Below are 21,780 nucleotides of genomic sequence, written 5' to 3' on the forward strand. Positions count from 1 at the left end.
ACAGTACTATATATGTATTTTCTCTTCCTTATGATTTTCTTCGCATTGTCTTTTTTCCACCTCACTTTATTTTTTTTTTAATTTTTTTTTTAAATTTATGATAGTCACACAGAGAGAGAGAGAGAGGCAGAGACACAGGCAGAGGGAGAAGCAGGCTCCATGCACCGGGAGCCCGATGTGGGATTCGATCCCGGGTCTCCAGGATCGCGCCCTGGGCCAAAGGCAGGCGCCAAACTGCTGTGCCACCCAGGGATCCCTCCACCTCACTTTATTGTAAGAATTAGTATATAATACAGAAAATATACAAAATATGTGTTAACCAACTATTTATGTTATCAATAAGGCTCCTAGTCAACAGTAGGCTATTGAAAGTTAAATCTCTGAAGAGTGAAAAATTATACATGACTTTTCGACTGTGTGCCCCTAACCCCCATGTTATTCAAGGGTCAACTGTATATTACAATAAAAATTGTGGGGGATCCCTGGGTGGCGCAGCGGTTTGGCGCCTGCCTTTGGCCCAGGGCGCAATCCTGGAGACCCGGAATCGAATCCCACGTCGGGCTCCTGGTGCATGGAGCCTGCTTCTCTCTCTGCCTGTGTCTCTGCCTCTCTCTCTCTGTGACTATCATAAAGAAATAAAAATTTTTAAAAAAAAATTGTGAGACAATATTCATAAGCATTAACCATCACTATGTCTTGGGAGAGGAATTGATTTGAAGGGGAAGTGAACAAAAGGAATATTCACCTTTTTGAACTACATGCTTCCTCATTTGCAACTTTTATGGAAGGGCATTAACCCATTTATTTGTGTAGTTTAAACAAAATGAAAATGACTTTGTTTCTGGATGATGAGCAGGAATTTGAGGAGGAAGTGTCTGCAGAAAGAAAGGGAGGACAAAGAGGTAAGATGTAGTCACCATAGGAAAGTCTCCCTTTGTTTTTTCCTTACCAATTTTGGGGCTACAATGTAGCAATCAGGCTCTGGGGAAAAAACAGAACCTTCAATGAAGGATCAAGGTACAAAGTGATCTGATTCTGGTGGACAAATCAGGGTGAACAGCCTGGAAGAGAAGAGTTAGGAGCGATTGAAGAGCCTAATCAGGCTCACCGGTTACAATGTCATCCTCAGCAGAAAGATCTCCCAAAGGCTTTGAAATTCCTTTTGCTCCCCATGGTAATTCCTCCTCCAAATCTGCAAGTTATTGACTCCAGCAGAGCCTTGTCATCAGTCAAAGCTTAGGAGTCCAAAGCGATGTGTGATTGGACTATTATTTGGCATGATACCAAATTCTATAGGGAAAAACTTATTTGATCATCACCACAGAATGATAATAGAGCAGTCTTCCAAAAAACAACTTAAGTCTCAGTCTTTGGAAGAAATTATTTAGATCTAAAATGCTTTGGTCTGAAATTCTTTGATAGAGCAACTCATTGACCAAAATATAATTCATTCAAAGGCTCTTTGGAAAAAAAAAAAAAAAAAAAAGACGTGTTCTTTCATTTTCTCTATTCCTTAACTTAACCCCAGCCCCATAAAACATCTAAAAGAATTGTACAGCAATAAAGCAAAGGCTTAACCTGATAGCAGAAAGCCCTGTTGTCTGTTGTAAAGACATAAAGACTAAGATAATTATGCCTGTATCAAAGTGAAATGATTTAGACTAATGTAAGAGACAGCATGACAAGCTTTATTATAATGTAATAGTTTACAAGTCAAAGCAAAAATAGAATGATAAAACAGCTTTGGAAGAAGCTAGGTAGTCTTAACATTGATGATATCTATACACTATCAATTCTGACTCTAACGACTTTTTTTTCCACTTGCTTTTAAAGTTATAAAAGCTTTCGGGTGCTAAAACAGCAGTGGGTAACTGATGGAAGCCTTCTGTGACCATCTCAAGTGATCTCAAGGAGAAACCAAAACAAGAATCAGAAAACCAGGTAAGCAGAAGCATGGAGGCAATATTTTTGAAAAATCAGATATGATAGAAACATAATGTATTAAGATGACCTAAGGGGTCGGTCTTTCACAAGTATATGTGGAAATCAGTAAACCCTAATTTTTACCCTCGAACGAATTACACCTTGTGACACGCAATTACACCTTGGAGAACTACCTGCAAGTACATAGACCCCTTCTCCCTTTTGCATATAATCCCCTGAAAAACCAACAAACTCTGGAGTAGTTCTTCAGAACAACCTGAAATACTATCTCCCAGGTTAAAGTGTTCAGTAAGATGAATAAAGCACTTCCTAACCTACTTTAAGATTGGCTTTTTTTTTCAGGCAACACTTTCATAGACTTCTGTAATGATAAAATCCCTGTTATTTCTTTCATACCTATGTTTGATAAAGATTCATTCACTTAAGATTTATTGAGGACCTACCATCTGTTTGGCACAATCCAAAAAAGATATAGTCCTTAACCTCATGAACCCCAATTAGTTGTATTTACACTATTTTATAGGTCATAGTCAGCATGTGTTTCATGTACATTAATATGAGCTATGCCCTGGGAAACACAAAAAAATGAATTCAGCAAATAATCTTTGTTTTTAAGGACTCAACCTAACGTGTGTGTACAAAGCCCACTACATTAAATTCAGTACTGGGACTTATAAGAAAGTGCTCAAAGATCTCAAAAACAAAACCATTAAATGTGACTGGATAGTTAAAAAGTTTTCAGATTGAGTTTTTTGGTACTCTAAATTCATAGTAACATGTCTTCACTTCAAGGTGTCAACGAATAAGCACTGAACAGACACCACAAGGTGCCAGGCGCTGTGATGGAAACCAAGGATACAAGCTGAAAAGATACCCCCCCTGATTAAGGAAGGAAACTTGACTATTTTGATACAACGGGATACATGCTCTAATGAGAGACACACAGGTGCAACTGGAGTGCAAAGAAGGAAACACCTAGGCTGTGTGAAAAACTCCAAAAAGTTTGAAACTTTGAGGATAAACAGGCATTTGCCATTTGATCATCAAGGAGAGGGAACCAAAGGCAGAAGGAAGAATGTGCTGCAGAGCCATGAGGCAGCACGGTGGGAACAGCCAAAGGTGGGGGGACATGGCTGGAGCATTAAATGCATGAAAGAGAAAAGCAGGAAATAAAATAGGGCTGACAAACTTGGTGGGTGGGGGCGCTTTGTACAAAAGCTTAAGAATTCTGGAGTTGATATTTAGACTGAGGATTAGATGAAGTGCTAAAAAAGGGTTGTGTTTTTTTGTTTTTGTCTTTGTTTTTACAAACCACTTCACTAGCAGGGTAGGGGCAGATTAAAGTCAGACCCATCTGAGAGTAGGGAGACAAGTTAGGAAACCTTTGCAAATGGGGGGGGGGGGGCAAAAGAAGATGAGATTTGGAATTAGAGCAGTGGCAGCTGAGAGGGAGACAAGAGGCTGATAAACATATATTGCTGATAGAATCAACCAGAATTGGGAGAAGATTTACACAATAGGTGGTACGGTAAAATGGGCAAGCTTGGCAGGACTTGTGGGGTGAAGCTAAGGAGTTGAGGATGGGTTTCTGTTTAATTTTTGCATAGACATGTATCACTTTAGAATAAAGGAAAAAGTAGATTCATTGAAAGTCTCAGAGGCTGACCCCAGTAAGCCTATTGCCTATCCTTCTCTTCTCAAGCAAGGGTCTTGAAATCTATCACAGGTTATTTGGATCTATGAATTGGGCATTATGTAAAATGAAAGTTTTACAGAGAAACAAATGACAAGATTATTGGAGATTAAGAAATTTTCCTAAGGGGATATGGATAGTAAATAATGTGGTCAGGACTCGACGTGGACTGCCTAGTTGGTACCATGTTTTTCCCCCCACCATATTTAAAATACCCCATCAATATCTCTAAATAGAAATGGACTGATATACATAATTGAAATATTTTTCATATACTTAACATCTTCAAATTAACTTTGATTTCTAACTTACCAAGTGTCTTCGACATCAAAATGACAGCAAATTAGCTGTGCCTATTCCATATCTTACCATTGCCGAGAAACAGTTCCTTGTCTCTATTTGTTTTTTTTTCTATTGAATTATTGAGAACTTTGAAAACTTTCAAGATGTGTGAGAATGCAGTTCTAAGGATTAAATCTATGCGTATATGGTTTTAAAGAGTTTTTTTTTTTAATGAAATACTTTCCCCAGTTGCCCAGGACTATGCTTAAGTGACCCTAAATATCTTTTCCAAATTTAGATTTCCAAAGACATAGTAGTCAACCTGTATTTTAAAAATCAACACCATCCCTCAGAGGAATTCAGGACCACAGATATATTTAGGTAGGAACTGAGAAGGCAAAACTAAATAAATTAAATATACTGTTACTTACCTTATCTTTGGAGAAGCTGAAAAGTTGTTTTCTTGCAGCAAAGAATTGGACAGCTATGACACTGGTTGAGTGACCCCAAAGGACACCAACTGGCTTAGAGACAACATAAGGGTTCCAAAGGCAAACTTTTTTGTTGATGCCAGCAGTTGCTAATCAAAATAAGGGGAAAAAATTTGTTTTTAGAACATGAATGACCCAAATAATTTTCTTTTTTGAAATGAGTATATATTGCATATCTGTAAGTTGTTAAAACCTCTGAGAACCACTGCACCCTGCCTTGAAGGAAGGAAGACCATGTCAAGCTAAAAGGGCATGAGTTCTATCACTGGAAATGGTTGAAATGGAGGGGGTAGCGTGGAAGGAGTGTGCATGAGGTGATGGGACAACACAGTCCTGTTTAGGAGGCGACTGGTAGCCCAACCAGGAGGGCAGAGAATCCCATTTCCCAGTCCTAATGTTTCCCCCCTCTGGCTAACACAATCTAGGAATGCAGACCAAATTACAGTTATCCCAGGAATTAGAAAGGACTAAGACAATATTTAAAGTTTCCAGATTAATAAGAGAGTGGATGGAAAAAATTATTTCCACTGTCACATAACTAATTGAGTATTTACAAGCACACAAACAGCAAAGTTACACTTTTGACTGGCTCTATTGAGAGAATAAGATATTTTTTAACATAAATGGGTTTCATTCAGGGAGCACATCAAGAGCAGGGGGTACAGTGGTTCTTCAGGTCTGTGGAAACTCAGCAGAGCTTTCTTTGTTTTTCTCTTGTCTAATGCTGAGCGTAGAGCTGAGCTTCTTCCCTCTTACTTTTCCAGCACTTATGCCAGTCATCAGTGTAAAGGGGCTGAAATAATTAATCAATGAATCAATGAAATGGCTGATATTTGAGTCCTTCGGTGAACCCAGCCTTCTCTATTAGTTCTACAATTCTCTTTGAAAGATGGATATTGGCATATTCCTGAGTTCACATTCAAGGTGTCTTTTACCATGATTGTCAGCCATGATCATTAGGGATTTTGGAGACTCAGCCTCCTAGCTGATCAGTATTCTATGAATGATAATTATTAAAAGAGGCTTATATTAATGAGCCATGTATGTTCATTCTCTGTCACTACCCTATTAATTTTTTAATATCTCACTTTTTTTTTACAATGTTTGGATTAATATGTATATCAAGCTATCTATCACCTTTCAAAATGTCATATATTTGGTTAACACCTAAAAACTTTACAGCTTATATCCTCAGCTAAAATATACTCTTTTATATCCAAAAAAGGAACTTTCATTTTAAACTAAGACTCTGATCATCCGAAAATGTTCAAAAAAAAGCACTGCAGGTTGTATCCTGAAAGGGGAAAAACGTTCTACATTTTGCCGTTCTCACGCATGTGTGTACGTGATAGCAGCGGTAGTGGTGGTGGTAGCAGCAGTAGCAGCAGGTTGAGCATCTGGTGGTGTCAGAAAGATGGTAAAAGAGCAGACACAACACAAAAACCATCTTCTTTCTCTATCTCATCTTACACCCTCACAACTTCTAACAAAAACACTAATGAAAGCATTGGGGCACTCTCTCATATTTTCACCCCAATGTAGTTGATACATGCTGCACATCATAATGCATCATTATCAGACATTCTCAGGCAATAAAATGTGAGCTGTTCAAGTTGGTCTCTCTGGCAATAAAGCACAAGGTGGAGAGGCTCCCTGCATACAAATATGCACCCCAGACTATTTATGAGGCCCTCATAGTTATCATGATTTATTTTACATACCAATTAAATTGAGCTGAGAGTGGTAATCAAAAGCATGAATGCCCTCGGCAACATTGAAGGATGTCATTTTAAGATGTTTTTTTGATTTCTCTCTCCAAGCCAGCACCATAGTGTTTGTATTGCTGGTTGTACTGGAAATGATAGCATCTAAAGATGCATTGTAAGTAACTGATAAAAAAAAAAAAAGAAGGAGGAGGAGGAGGAGGAGGAGGAGAAGAAGGAGAAGGAGAAGGAGAAAGAAGAAAGAAGAAGAAGAAGAAGAAGAAGAAGAAGAAGAAGAAGAAGAAGAAGAAGAAGAAGAAGAAAGAAGAAAATCTTTAGTTGGTTTCCCACAAAACATGAGCAAAATAGAACTGCTTTAACACCTAACATCAAAAACAAAACCCAGATCATGCTCACACACCCTGACACGTGAGGAAGACTCACCAATGAATGCTTCCCCTCTCCATTAAAGAATTCACAATGAGAAGTTACAGCTGAGTCTGCATTCAGACATTTTACCCAATCTCAAGATACCTTGAGTGTTTTTTTTTTTCAATTGGAACACATGGCACGAAACAACATTAGTCAAAATAATCATATGGGATTCTAGAGACTTAAGATGAATAATTGGCCAAATTCCTAGGTTCTGCCTCTTGGGTCTGAAGCAGGCAAACAGGAGCTTAGCAGCCATCTGCTGCTCTCCAAGGTCCAGCTCATGCCCCAACCATGGTTTATTTAAGTCGTGACTGGTTTAGAATGTTAGAGTGGGATTGACAGACCTCAATGCCTGGCACAAACACAGCCAGACTCGGGTAAAAAGCCTGTCCCTACATCCTCGATGACCCAGCACCAGATAGTGGGGAGCAAAATCCCATTCCCCGAGCAAGGAAAGAGATCTTGCTGCCTTTTGTCAGGAGGACCTTTCCATTCCTATCAGACTCACAGGCTCCAAAAGGCAAATAGCTCTTAACCTCTAGGAAGAATATGATCTCCTCCTCGTTTTCTCTCCATCCTTTTCTCTCATCTGTCTTTCTTCCAAAAGAGAAAAGGAGGGGAGAGAGAGAGAGGAAGGGAGAACAAAGCTAAGAGGTGATCAGATCCTATAAAAGTGAGTCCCCTGAGCCTCTCTAGGGAGTGATTAATTTCTAGGCCGTAAAGCTCCCTGAGCACCTGCTAGTCCCCTGCTGGTGCTTTATAGGAAGTAGCAACCATCTAAAGTCTGATGACAACTGTTCTCATAGGAAGCAACCTCACTGAAAACATTCCCTTTGTTTACAGAAAATGCTGAGGGTTATTGTAACTTGACGCACAGAAGCAATATTGCAAGATCTAAAGTGTATACCATCACTATAATTATATCTTCAAATCCATGGAAATTTCATAATATCATTACAGTACAATCAAAATAAAGTATTTCCACCCAGAAAATTACTTTGTCATGTGTTCTCACATTATATCCAACTATCATCTTCAGTTTTGAGGCTATAAAGGAAAACATATAAAGAAGTACATTCTGCTCTGGTATTCAAAGTATTGCTTTTCTATTTGAATCTGCAGGCTACCAAGTGACATTTATGGGCCTGTAGTGTCAATGCCTGGCACTACACATCGGAGGCTCAACAATTCACACTCTATTTCTAGACCAAGATATGACTTGTATCTGATGAGATTGTGGAATGCCAGAGCTCCTGAGAATGCCTGAGTAAAAGGTGAGGGTAAAGCCATTTCCTTAAAATCAAATTATCTGATAAATAAAAATGTTTTCCTCACTTCTTGAGGACAGCGAAGGAAATGACAGGTTATGATGAAAAAGTTTTTAAAACATCAAGCTAGGGAATGGGCTGAGCTGATAAAATAAACAGTTTGTTTTTAATACTCTCAGTGAGCTTGAAGACTGGTAGAGGAAAAATATTTTTTAAATTACTTTTAGATAATATTTTGAGGGGGGGGGAGAAAGACAACCTGATCATGTCTGTCCATTAAGATGCTCATTTTCCATGCCACTTAGTCATCAAGAAAGGCATTAAGGGAAGTGCCATAGATCCCAGTCCTCATTTGCACTGTCAAAACGACCCTGTGTAATGGCAATTAGTTAATGTGGGAAAAGAGATTTGAAAATGAAAAGTGATACCTGGAAACCAAGTAAGTAATGCTATTAGGTGAAGGTGAGGTACGCTACAGTGAGGCCACCTTGTATCTCTGCCAACAGGTAGACGCTGTAGCAGAGGAGAAAACTGGGCCATTTCCAACGAGGGACTCTTGTGATCATTTTCCAAGATTTTTTACTTTATGAGCCTTATGACTTAGGAAAACACCCCCCACCCCACCCCCAAACTTCATTTGATGTCCTCTTGCTTGAGAGCAATTTGTTTTCAGTTGCATTTCTTATTTTGAAGTTGGAGTCCCATTCTCTGAGACCACCACAGGGTCTTCTATATTCTGAGCAACTACCATTTCAAGAGGGAAAGATAGAAAGAAGAACCCTATCTCTACCTCATTTTTAAAAGTCAAAATGCATATAATTCTGCATCGGTAGGCACATTAAAAAGTAAGCATGCAATTAATTTAATAACTTCTCAAAATACTGATTAGACCCATGTTCATGATACAAACGAATCTTCACCTTCCACCATGTTATTAAACAAGATGCAGGAAGAGGCCTCTTTCTTCAAACCTAGGCCTCCGGCTCAAAGCTGATTTCAATTGCTTTAAACACAGCGAGAGAACCAGTAGGAAGGACCTGGTGTTCGAGCCAACTCAGGGATGCACCATCTTTTTGTCTGGACTCCTGGAGATGCAGGGAAGTGGAACAAGGCACAAGAAGACACTAAATGTAGCATCTCTTCCACACTTGGTCTCTGTCAGTTGTGAAGACTTCCTAAGGAAATGCGACCTGGGAGCTCTGACACACCTCGATTCATGAGTAATTACTGATTTGGGTCTCAGTCCAAACTGATTTGTACCTTCTCCTAGCAATGGTTAAACAAAGGAGACAAAACACCTTTCCACATAGTAAAAAAAAAAAAAAAAAAAAAATCAATGTTTTTCATGATTGGCAATTTAGTGCTCACTTTTTCAGAAGCTACACTTCCAAGTCTATGATGCCCAAGGTTTCCAAGGATATTGCCTACATGAGGAGGCAATTATCTAGGACCAAGAAAAAGGAAAACTTCTCTGAGATTCAGGACATTTATGTCTTGCCACTATTGCATAAAATCTCTGTCCTTACTTTACAAGCATTTCAGAATGTAATTATTTTTCTATTAAAATATGACACAGAACCACTCAGACAAGATGAAAACACTTCTCCTTCAAAGTTTGAAATAAGAAATCGGAGCCTTATCTTAAAGCAGTAAGCTAATACTTTTAGATCTGAAACTAAGTTTTCCTTTTGACATTTCAGTTTTATAAATATTTTATCCTTAGCTTCTATGAAACATTATTACCATACTTGCTCATGTATTTCTTTCCTCAATTGTATATTCTTTCCTCACACTAAGAATAAAATCAGCCAAAATATTTCTTGAGGAGTTCTAAGAATATCAATTCATGTTGTTGGGATAAAAAAATATATATATCAAATGAAAGCAACCATTGGTTGCTTGCTCCCAGTAGGGTCAGTCTTGGGGACCAGGGAGCATACTCACTAGTAAGCCCACTGTTCTACTTTTTACTCACTATTAAGCCTGTCCTCCTCTTTCTCCCTGCTTCATTTCAGCATTTCTTTCTTTCTCCTCAGACTGAAATAACTGAGCTGCAAACAAACAGAAAAGTTGTATTTAAGCTTCTAATCTCTATTGCTAAATCTGGGAATGGGCATTCGTTCATTGGGTAGCACTGAAGTGGATCCTCTTTTCAGAGGTACTTTGAGCTTCAAATCTAAAATTTGAAATAAAAGAAAATCTTATAAAGATTCCTTACCTTTCTATACTCTGTACTTTCTCCTATTTCAATTATCTTCTCTATTCATTTTCCTCAATATCCATTCATATGGTATTATTAAACTATACATTATTTTTAATGTTTTTACCCCAAACACTTCTTTAACCATAAATAACCTATTAAAAAAATAATATCTATTAATATTTGGCAAGATTTCTTTTGGTATATTTCTTTCCTTTTGCAGTATTTTCCAATAGTATTTATCCAATGTCTTAGTCTATTCAGGCTGCTATAATAAAACACAGGTTGGGTGGCTGGCTTAAACAACAAACATTTGTTTTTCACAGTTTTGGAGACTGGGAAGTCCAACATCAAAGTGTTGACAGAGTCAATGTCTGCAAAGGGCACGTTTTGTGGTTCATAGGTGGCCTAATTCTTGCTGTGTCCTCACATGGGGAAGAAGTGAGAGACTCTCTGTGGTCTCTTATAAGACCAGAGAGAATAGGATTCATATTCCCCAGTCCTCCAAACTCTCATGAATAGGATTCTCCAGACCTCCAAATGCTCCAGACCTAACCACCTCCCAAAGGCACTATCTTCTTACACCATCATATTGGGGTTAGAATTTCAACATGATTTGGGGAGGGGACATAAACATTTAGTCCATAACATTCTGTCCCTCCCCCATCCATGCCCTTCTCGAATGCAAATTACATCCCAAAAGTCTCAAAAAATCTTAACTGTCTTCAGAATCAACTCCAAAGTTTAAGTTCAAAGTCTCATCTAAATCAGATATAGGTAGTACCTGGGATACAATTCATCCTGAGGAACATTCCTTTCTAAGCTGTGAACTTAGGAAATCAAACAAGTTGTGTGTGTTTCCCAAAAAGGGGATAGGACTGGCATGTGATAGGCATTCCCATTCCAACAGGGAGTGATAGGAAAGAAGAGAGGGGAGGGGGGAGGAGCAAGACGGCGGAAGAGCAGGGTCTCCAAATCACCTGTCTCCACCAAATTACCTAGAAAACCTTCCAATCATCCTGAAAATCTATCAATTCGGCCTGAGAATTAAAGAGAGACCAGCTGGAATGCTAACAGTGAGAAGAGTTCGCGCTTCTATCAAGGTAGGAAGACGGGGAAAAAGAAATAAAGGAACAAAGGCCTCCAAGGGGGAGGGGCCCCGCGAGGAGCCGGGCTGAGGCCGGGGCGAGTGTCCCCAGGACAGGAGAGCCCCGTCCCGGAGGAGCAGGAGCTGCACCGACCTTCCCGGGGGGAAAGGGGCTCGCGGGGAGGTGGAGCAGGACCCAGGAGGGCGGGGATGCCCTCGGGCTCCCGGGGACAGTAACAGCAACTGCGCGCCCAGGAGAGTGCGCCGAGCTCCCCAAGGGCTGCAGCGCGGGCGGCGGGACCCGGCGGGACCGGAGCAGCTCGGGGGGCTCGGGGGCGGCTCCGCGGAGGGGGCTGCGCGGCCCCGGGAGCAGCTCGGCCGGGCTCGGGCAGAGGAAGAGGCTCCGTGCGGAGGGGGCTGCGCGGTTCCAGGAGCAGCTCGGAGGGGCTCGGGCGGCGGCTCCGCGGAGGGGGCTGCGAGGAGGGGGCTGCGCGGCGTGGGAGCAGCTGGGCGGGGGGGCTCGGGCAGAGGAAGAGGCTCCATGCGGAGGGGGCTGCGGGGCGGGAGCGCGAATCCACCAGCGCAGGCTCCGGAGCACAGGGCGCCGGGACACAGCCCAGGATCCGGCCTCCCCCGGGACAGGCAGAGGCCGGGAGGGCCCAGGACAGCCAGGACGCTCCTGCCCCAGCTGAGCAGATCAGCGGCCCCGCCCCGGAGCCTCCAGGCCCTGCAGACGGAGAGCTCCGGGGTTACTGCGGGGCTGAATCCAGGTTTCCAGAGCTGCCCCGCCACTGGGGCTGTTCCTCCTGCGGCCTCACGGGGTAAACAACCCCCACTGAGCCCTGCACCAGGCAGGGGCACAGCAGCTCCCCCAACTGCTAACACCTGAGAATCAGCACAGCAGGCCCCTCCCCCAGAACACCAGCTAGACTGACTGACAACTTCCAGGAGAAGCCAAGTGACTTAAAGTACACAGAATCAGAAAATCAGAAGATACTCCCCCGTGGTTCTTTTTTTTTTTTTTTTTTTTTTTTTTTGCTTTTTGATTTGTTTCCTTCCCCCACCCCCTTTTTTTCTCCTTTCTTTTCTTCTCTTTTTCTTCTTTTTTTTCGTTTTTTTTTTCGTTTTTTTTTTTCTTCCCTTTTTTTTCTCTTTCTCTTTTCTTTCCTTCTTTCTCTCCTCTCTTTTTCTCTTTTTCCCAATACAACTTGCTTTTGGCCACTCTGCACTGAGCAAAATGACTAGAAGGAAAACCTCACCTCAAAAGAAAGAATCAGAAACAGTCCTCTCTCCCACAGAGTTACAAAATCTGGATTACAATTCAATGTCAGAAAGCCAATTCAGAAGCACTATTATACAGCTACTGGTGGCTCTAGAAAAAAGTATAAAGGACTCAAGAGACTTCATGACTGCAGAATTTAGAGCTAATCAGGCAGGAAATTAAAAATCAATTGAATGAGATGCAATCCAAACTAGAAGTCCTAACGTCGAGGGTTAACGAGGTGGAAGAACGAGTGAGTGACATAGAAGACAAGCTGATAGCAAAGAGGGAAACTGAGGAAAAAAGAGACAAACAATTAAAAGACCATGAAGATAGATTAAGGGAAATAAACGACAGCCTGAGGAAGAAAAACCTACGTTTAATTGGGGTTCCCGAGGGCGCCGAAAGGGACAGAGGGCCAGAATATGTATTTGAACAAATTCTAGCTGAAAACTTTCCTAATCTGGGAAGGGAAACAGGCATTCAGATCCAGGAAATAGAGAGATCCCCCCCTAAAATCAATAAAAACCGTTCAACACCTCGACATTTAATAGTGAAGCTTGCAAATTCCAAAGATAAAGAGAAGATCCTTAAAGCAGCAAGAGACAAGAAATCCCTGACTTTTATGGGGAGGAGTATTAGGGTAACAGCAGACCTCTCCACAGAGACCTGGCAGGCCAGAAAGGGCTGGCAGGATATATTCAGGGTCCTAAATGAGAAGAACATGCAACCAAGAATACTTTATCCAGCAAGGCTCTCATTCAAAATGGAAGGAGAGATAAAGAGCTTCCAAGACAGGCAGCAACTAAAAGAATATGTGACCTCCAAACCAGCTCTGCAAGACATTTTAAGGGGGACTCTTAAAATTCCCCTATAAGAAGAAGTTCAGTGGAACAGTCCACAAAAACAAGGACTGAATAGATATCATGATGACACTAAACTCATATCTCTCAATAGTAACTCTGAATGTGAACGGGCTTAATGACCCCATCAAAAGGCGCAGGGTTTCAGACTGGATAAAAAAGCAGGACCCATCTATTTGCTGTCTACAAGAGACTCATTTTAGACAGAAGGACACCTACAGCCTGAAAATAAAAGGTTGGAGAACCATTTACCATTCGAATGGTCCTCAAAAGAAGGCAGGGGTAGCCATCCTTATATCAGATAAACTAAAATTTACCCCAAAGACTGTAGTGAGAGATGAAGAGGGACACTATATCATACTTCAAGGATCTATTCAACAAGAGGACTTAACAATCCTCAATATATATGCCCCGAATGTGGGAGCTGCCAAATATATCAATCAATTATTAACCAAAGTGAAGAAATACTTAGATAATAATACACTTCTACTTGGTGACTTCAATCTAGCTCTTTCTACCCTCGATAGGTCTTCTAAGCACAACATCTCCAAAGAAACGAGAGCTTTAAATGATACACTGGACCAGATGGATTTCACAGATATCTACAGAACTTTACATCCAAACTCAACTGAATACACATTCTTCTCAAGCGCACATGGAACTTTCTCCAGAATAGACCACATATTGGGTCACAAATCGGGTCTGAACCGATACCAAAAGATTGGGATTGTCCCCTGCATATTCTCAGACCATAATGCCTTGAAATTAGAACTAAATCACAACAAGAAGTTTGGAAGGACCTCAAACACGTGGAGGTTAAGGACCATCCTGCTAAAAGATAAAAGGGTCAACCAGGAAATTAAGGAAGAATTAAAAAGATTCATGGAAACTAATGAGAATGAAGATACAACCGTTCAAAATCTTTGGGATGCAGCAAAAGCAGTCCTGAGGGGGAAATACATCGCAATACAAGCATCCATTCAAAAACTGGAAAGAACTCAAATACAAAAGCTAACCTTACACATAAAGGAGCTAGAGAAAAAACAGCAAATAGATCCTACACCCAAGAGAAGAAGGGAGTTAATAAAGATTTGAGCAGAACTCAAAGAAATCGAGACCAGAAGAACTGTGGAACAGATCAACAGAACCAGGAGTTGGTTCTTTGAAAGAATTAATAAGATAGATAAACCATTAGCCAGCCTTATTAAAAAGAAGAGAGAGAAGACTCAAATTAATAAAATCATGAATGAGAAAGGAGAGATCACTACCAACACCAAGGAAATACAAACGATTTTAAAAACATATTATGAACAGCTATACGCCAATAAATTAGGCAATCTACAAGAAATGGACGCATTCCTGGAAAGCCACAAACTACCAAAACTGGAACAGGAAGAAATAGAAAACCTGAACAGGCCAATAACCAGGGAGGAAATTGAAGCAGTCATCAAAAACCTCCCAAGACACAAGAGTCCAGGGCCAGATGGCTTCCCAGGGGAATTTTATCAAACGTTTAAAGAAGAAACCATACCTATTCTCCTAAAGCTGTTTGGAAAGATAGAAAGAGATGGAGTACTTCCAAATTCGTTCTATGAGGCCAGCATCACCTTAATTCCAAAACCAGACAAAGACCCCACCAAAAAGGAGAATTACAGACCAATATCCCTGATGAACATGGATGCAAAAATTCTCAACAAGATACTGGCCAATAGGATCCAACAGTGCATTAAGAAAATTATTCACCATGACCAAGTAGGATTTATCCCTGGGACACAAGGCTGGTTCAACACTCGTAAAACAATCAATGTGATTCATCATATCAGCAAGAGAAAAACCAAGAACCATATGATCCTCTCATTGGATGCAGAGAAAGCATTTGACAAAATACAGCATCCATTCCTGATCAAAACTCTTCAGAGTGTAGGGATAGAGGGAACATTCCTCGACATCTTAAAAGCCATCTATGAAAAGCCCACAGCAAATATCATTCTCAATGGGGAAGCACTGGGAGCCTTTCCCCTAAGATCAGGAACAAGACAGGGATGTCCACTCTCACCACTGCTGTTCAACATAGTACTGGAAGTCCTAGCCTCAGCAATCAGACAACAAAAAGACATTAAAGGCATTCACATTGGCAAAGAAGAAGTCAAACTCTCCCTCTTCGCCGATGACGATACTCTACATAGAAAACCCAAAAGTCTCCACCCCAAGATTGCTAGAACTCATACAGCAATTCGGTAGCGTGGCAGGATACAAAATCAATGCCCAGAAGTCAGTGACATTTCTATACACTAACAATGAGACGGAAGAAAGAGAAATTAAGGAGTCAATCCCATTTACAATTGCACCCAAAAGCATAAGATACCTAGGAATAAACCTAACCAAAGATGTAAAGGATCTATACCCTCAAAACTATAGAACACTTCTGAAAGAAATTGAGGAAGACACAAAGAGATGGAAAAATATCCATGCTCATGGATTGGCAGAATTAATATTGTGAAAATGTCAATGTTACCCAGGGCAATTTACACGTTTAATGCAATCCCTATCAAAATACCATGGACTTTCTTCAGAGAGTTAGAACAAATTATTTTAAGATTTGTGTGGAATCAGAAAAGACCCCGAATAGCCAGGGGAATTTTAAAAAAGAAAACCATAGCTGGGGGCATCACAATGCCAGATTTCAGGTTGTACTACAAAGCTGTGGTCATCAAGACAGTGTGGTACTGGCACAAAAACAGACACATAGATCAATGGAACAGAATAGAGAATCCAGAAGTGGACCCTGAACTTTATGGGCAACTAATATTCGATAAAGGAGGAAGGACTATCCATTGGAAGAAAGACAGTCTCTTCAATAAATGGTGCTGGGAAAATTGGACATCCACATGCAGAAGAATGAAACTAGACCACTCTCTTTCACCATACACAAAGATAAACTCAAAATGGATGAAAGATCTAAATGTGAGACAAGATTCCATCAAAATCCTAGAGAAGAACACAGGCAACACCCTTTTTGAACTCGGCCATAGTAACTTCTTACAAGATACATCCACGAAGGCAAAAGAAACAAAAGCAAAAATGAACTATTGGGACTTCATCAAGATAAGAAGCTTTTGCACAGCAAAGGATACAGTCAACAAAACTCAAAGACAACCTACAGAATGGGAGAAGATATTTGCAAATGACATATCAGATAAAGGGCCTAGTTTCCAAGATCTATAAAGAACTTATTAAACTCAACACCAAAGAAACAAACAATCCAATCATGAAATGGGCAAAAGACATGAACAGAAATCTCACAGAGGAAGACATAGACATGGCCAACATGCATATGAGAAAATGCTCTGCATCACTTGCCATCAGGGAAATACAAATCAAAACCACAATGAGATACCACCTCACACCAGTGAGAATGGGGAAAATTAACAAGGCAGGAAACAACAAATGTTGGAGAGGATGCGGAGAAAAGGGAACCCTCATACACTGTTGGTGGGAATGTGAACTGGTGCAGCCACTCTGGAAAACTGTGTGGAGGTTCCTCAAACAGTTAAAAATATACCTGCCCTACGACCCAGCAATTGCACTGTTGGGGATTTACCCCAAAGATACAAATGCAATGAAACGCCGGGACACCTGCACCCCGATGTTTATAGCAGCAATGGCCACGATAGCCAAACTGTGGAAGGAGTCTCGGTGTCCAACGAAAGATGAATGGATAAGGAAGATGTGGTTTATGTATACAATGGAATATTACTCAGCTATTAGAAATGACAAATACCCACCATTTGCTTCAACGTGGATGGAACTGGAGGGTATTATGCTGAGTGAAGTAAGTCAGTCGGAGAAGGACAAACAGTATATGTTCTCATTCATTTGGGGAATATAAATAATAGTGAAAGGGAATATAAGGGAAGGGAGAAGAAATGTGTGGGAAATATCAGAAAGGGAGACAGAACGTAAAGACTGCTAACTCTGGGAAACGAACTAGGGGTGGTAGAAGGGGAGGAGGGCGGGGGGTGGGAGTGAATGGGTGACGGGCACTGGGGGTTATTCTGTATGTTAGTAAATTGAACACCAATAAAAAATAAATTAAAAAAAAAAAAGAAAGAAGAGAGGGGTAATAGATGCTAAGTAAAGACAAAACCTAACAGGGAAAACTCCATTGAACCTTAATAGCGGGATCCCTGGGTGGCACAGCGGTTTGGCGCCTGCCTTTGGCCCAGGGCGCGATCCTGGAGACTCAGGATCGAATCCCACATCGGGCTCCCGGTGCATGGAGCCTGCTTCTCCCTCTGCCTCTCTCTCTCTCTCTCTCTCTCTCTGACTATCATAAATAAATAAAAATTTTTTAAAAATTATTTAAAAAAATAAATAAACCTTAATAGCCAAGAATAATCCTCTCTGGTTTGATGCTCTGCCTTCTAAATCCACTGGAATGGCAGTGTTACCTCCATGGCTCGATGGGTGCTGTCCGTACTGCACAGTGGCCCCACCCATGCTGCAGCTTTCTGATGTGACCCACTGCTTGTCCTGGCTTCTCTGTGCATGGCCACACCAGGTCTCTCTGCAGAGTCCTCATCCCTTAGGACCTAAGTTGAGGCTGTCTGCCCTAAAGGAACTAGAGAGGCAGCCTCATCCTTTGAGACTGCTTTGCAACATCTCAGAATAAAAGAAACAGGAACTTGTAGACCTAGAAATAAAATCTAACTAACCTAAAACACAGTGATTTAAAACAAATTTTTAAAAGACTGAATAAAAATGTATAAAGCCTACATAACTTGTAAAATAATATGAAACATCTAAGATACACATAACAAGAGTCCCAGAAAAAAAAAGTGGAGGGGACTGAAAATTTTGGGACAGAAAATTTTGGAAAAAATAACAATAGAAAAATTTCCAAGTTTAATGAAAATCACAGAACCATACATTCAAGAATCTCAATCAATTCCAAGCAGCATTCTCTTTCTCTCTTCTCTCTGTCTCTCTCTCTCTCTCTCTCTCACACACACACACACACACACACACACAGAAAACCAAAGCATATCACAAGTAAATTGCTTAAAATCGGTGAGAAAGGGAAAATCTGACAAAACGTTGTACCATGTGTTATAGTAGATACTAAAGAGAATAAAGGACATATTCTATGTCCTAAGAAGATTGTTTTAGTTTTCAGTTTATGTATACTTGTGGTTTGCATGTGAGGCATCCAGATTTTCTCTAAGTTTGAAGGAATTATGACAGGCAGGACACAAGTTCTGATGTAGGTACAGAAACTTTTAGGATTGTTTCACAGATTGAGCAGCATCTGAAAGCAAGATTCTTAAGAAGCCAGGAGCAAAGCCCAAATTGAGAACGATGCAAGTTGTGCAAGGAAAAGTTCATCTGAATTAGATAGAAGAGACAAAGTAAAGAGTTTGATAAAGGTAAGGAGGGCTTCAGAACAATATTGGCAAGAAAAGACTCTTCTTTGGTGGTAGGATTTGGAATATCTTCAGAACAATACTGGCAAGAAAAGACTCTTCTTTGGTGGCAGGATTTGGAATATCTCAGAATAAGGATTTCTTCAGAGGTAGTCCACATTGAGAAGAATCTGAGTATTACGCCCAAGAGGGCATCTGTGATCTGCAAATAGAACATTCTCCTCTGAGAAACTGATGTCTTTGTAGGACATTCTAAAATGGCTCGTCATTCCACATTTTCAGATCTCAAATCCCAAAGACTCCTGTTTCAGAAGGTTGTTTAAACTTCATTCTCTACTTTATCATTTCTACTTTCTCATGCTCAAAAGCCTTCTAGCCAGTCTGATTGCAGTTTCTTTCTTTGTCCTCTAACCTATGCCATACAGAACAACCAAACAAAACTTTCCTAAATGCTGTGTGCATCAGGTCTTTCCAAATGTCCTGAAAAATACACAACACACACACACACACACACACACACACACACAAATGGAATCCTACTCAGCCATAAAAAAAGAATGAGAGCTTCCAACTGATAACAACATGGATGGACCTAGAGGGTATTATACTAAGCGAAATAAATCAGACAGGGAAAGAAAATACCATATGATTTCACTACTATGTGGAACATAAAAAACAAAACAAACAAAAAGCAAAAATAAACTCATAAAAACAGAGAACAAATGGATGCTTGCTGGGGGTGAGGGATGGGTAAAATGGACGAAGGAGAGTGGGGAAATATAGGCTTCCAGTTCTGGAGTGAGTAAGTCATGGAATAAAAGGTACAGCAGAGGGAATAACGTCAAAGATAACGTAACAGCATTGGAGGGTGACAGATAGGTAGCTCTACTTGTGAGCACAGCATAACATGGGGACTTGTGGAATGACTATGCTGTACACATGAAACTAATGCAACATTGTACGTCAACTGTACTTGGATTACTATGCTTGTTTGGAAGCAGCTGGAATAGCTCTGTACAGTTTCTAGTACTGTGTTTCTCATTTCCATGTTATACAAACATAACACATAATTTTGTGCTTGTGACACATAGCAGATAACCAAAAAATATCATCTTTTGTTCCACATTCAATATAAGAAAGTTCTGGCTTCCCACAGATGCTGTTTTATAACACGATCCTATCACACAGAGAGCTACTGCTCAAGTACTCTAGATCAGAGGACCTCAGTCGTTATATCAACAAAAAAGGGGAAAAAAGAAAATTAAGATCCATTTTGAAGACAGTCAAACTAATATATCTTCATGAAAACATGAAGAAAATAAAGGAGTGGTTTTGAGGGAACTTGTTACATTCTCTCACTAAGCAGCCCGGGATGTAACTAGGGGACATTTTTAGGATCAGAGTTGGGTTGAAGTTAAATGGATTCTGTGACAATTTTCTCTCTTCTCTTGAGATGTCTTGAGTGCACAGTTCACCTGAATTAATTGCATTAAATTTTAGAAGGAAAGAAAAGAGAGAAAGAATTTCTGCTAATGTGCAGGAGCTAACAGACGGCCCAGGCCAAAACCTCCAGAGAACCAATTATTGGTTTCGAGACTAACATTTTGTGGGGAACATTTTCATCAAAGAATATAAATGTAGAAGTTGAAGGTGACTAATCTTTCATTACCATTCAAATTCAGTACCTTGCCTGACCCAATCTCCATGATGAAGATTATGCTGTAATGTATAGCAACACTTGTGATATCCAGAGAGCAGTTCCTCCCAGCTAAGGGTCACCATGGCTTCTTCATCTTCATGTGCACTAGCAGGACGCTCAAACAGGGAAATCAAGGCTGTGGTGAAAGCAATTGCTTGAACCTTAAGAGAGATGTTGAAAGGAAAACAAATATGGAGAGTGTAATTGCTGCAAAAGATTCTATGTTCCTTAAGATTAATAAGGAGCAGATATTGAATTAATGTTAGTTTCCTCAATATTATTTAAAGGATGCAGGCAGCAGTAGCAAAAGACAGAACAACTACAATGTTGGTAAAGCAATTACCAAGGGCAGTTCATTATTTGCTTTTACGATACGTTTGTTATTAAAAACACAGAGAATGCAAAGCTTTCACAATTAGGAAAGGAAACTGTTCAAATTAGACTACTGCAGAGTTCATGGGCATATTCTTGTGTCATTTAGCAAGTAATACTTTTTCAGCAGCTGAGCGGAATGTGATAGGAAGATGAATCACAGTATCCAATGTCTGGGTTTTTGTGCTGCCCTCTGGAATGCATCTATCCCTTTGTTACGCGATACAGGAAATAAGCACTGCCCAGGAGGTCAGTACAGAGGAGCCTTTTGAATGAAAATCAGAATAATTAATTTGAAAGAGTTATAAGAGATAACTTTTAGGCATTTGATAATTGATGCTTATTAAAATTTGGACCTAATAAATTAAGCATCCTATGGTGAAAAAATTGCTTTTTTTTTTTCTAAATAATGAAAATGAGACTCTACATCGGCAAGAAAACCACACGAAGGTTGTCTTTCATAAGCAAGAAAAGGAACTGTGACATAATCCGTCTTGTCCATGTTCAGCGTGTGTGGCCTTCTCATCTGTAACATAGTTCAGTTCAGAGGTCACTCTCTTTGCATTCTATTTCTATACTGAGCTACAATTTGATGATTAAATCCATAGTTCAATCTTCCCTTTCCTCACTTACCTTTCCAGTTATGTCCCCAAAAGAAAGAACTGATTTGTTGGCATCAAGGGGATCATACCAATATTCCATACAAATTGGTGTTCCTTTCAGGCCTTGAAGTTTATACTGACAAGGAAATTCTCCTTTGGACAGCAGATCATAGAAACAAATCTCTTTACTGGTAAAAGCCACTGCTATCTAAAGTAGGAAATAGAAAATCAGAAAGCATTTCTGATGAATTTAGTGCAATTGGTATAGAAAGACGACATGCAAATCTTAGCACCAAAGCAGACACTGTTCCCTGAGGGTCATTGACAGTATCACAAAAACATAGCATGGTGGCACAAGTGTACTTTATTCTAACTTTGGAGGCTAGCCAAGAAAAGAATTTTTCCCATTAAAGGCATTTGAACATACTTTCTTCTGTATCCCCACTTCACACACCTG

At 40.3% G+C, this 21,780-nt stretch overlaps 1 protein-coding gene across 1 annotated transcript in view; it reads right to left on the bottom strand.

The window, feature by feature from the left end:
* Nucleotides 1–21,780, bottom strand: part of WDR49 (WD repeat domain 49) — a 133,611-nt gene that overhangs the window by 83,986 nt on the left and 27,845 nt on the right. The window contains exons 3-6 of the mRNA XM_038583280.1: nt 21,355–21,531; nt 20,336–20,510; nt 6,132–6,299; nt 4,351–4,499 (exon numbers count right to left, since the gene is read on the bottom strand). Of these exons, the coding sequence (XP_038439208.1) occupies nt 4,351–4,499; nt 6,132–6,299; nt 20,336–20,510; nt 21,355–21,531 (669 nt within the window). The remainder of the gene's footprint in view (nt 1–4,350; nt 4,500–6,131; nt 6,300–20,335; nt 20,511–21,354; nt 21,532–21,780) is intronic.

The sequence above is a fragment of the Canis lupus genome, chromosome 34, assembly GCF_011100685.1.
Source record: "Canis lupus familiaris isolate Mischka breed German Shepherd chromosome 34, alternate assembly UU_Cfam_GSD_1.0, whole genome shotgun sequence".
Classification (NCBI taxonomy): domain Eukaryota; kingdom Metazoa; phylum Chordata; class Mammalia; order Carnivora; family Canidae; genus Canis; species Canis lupus.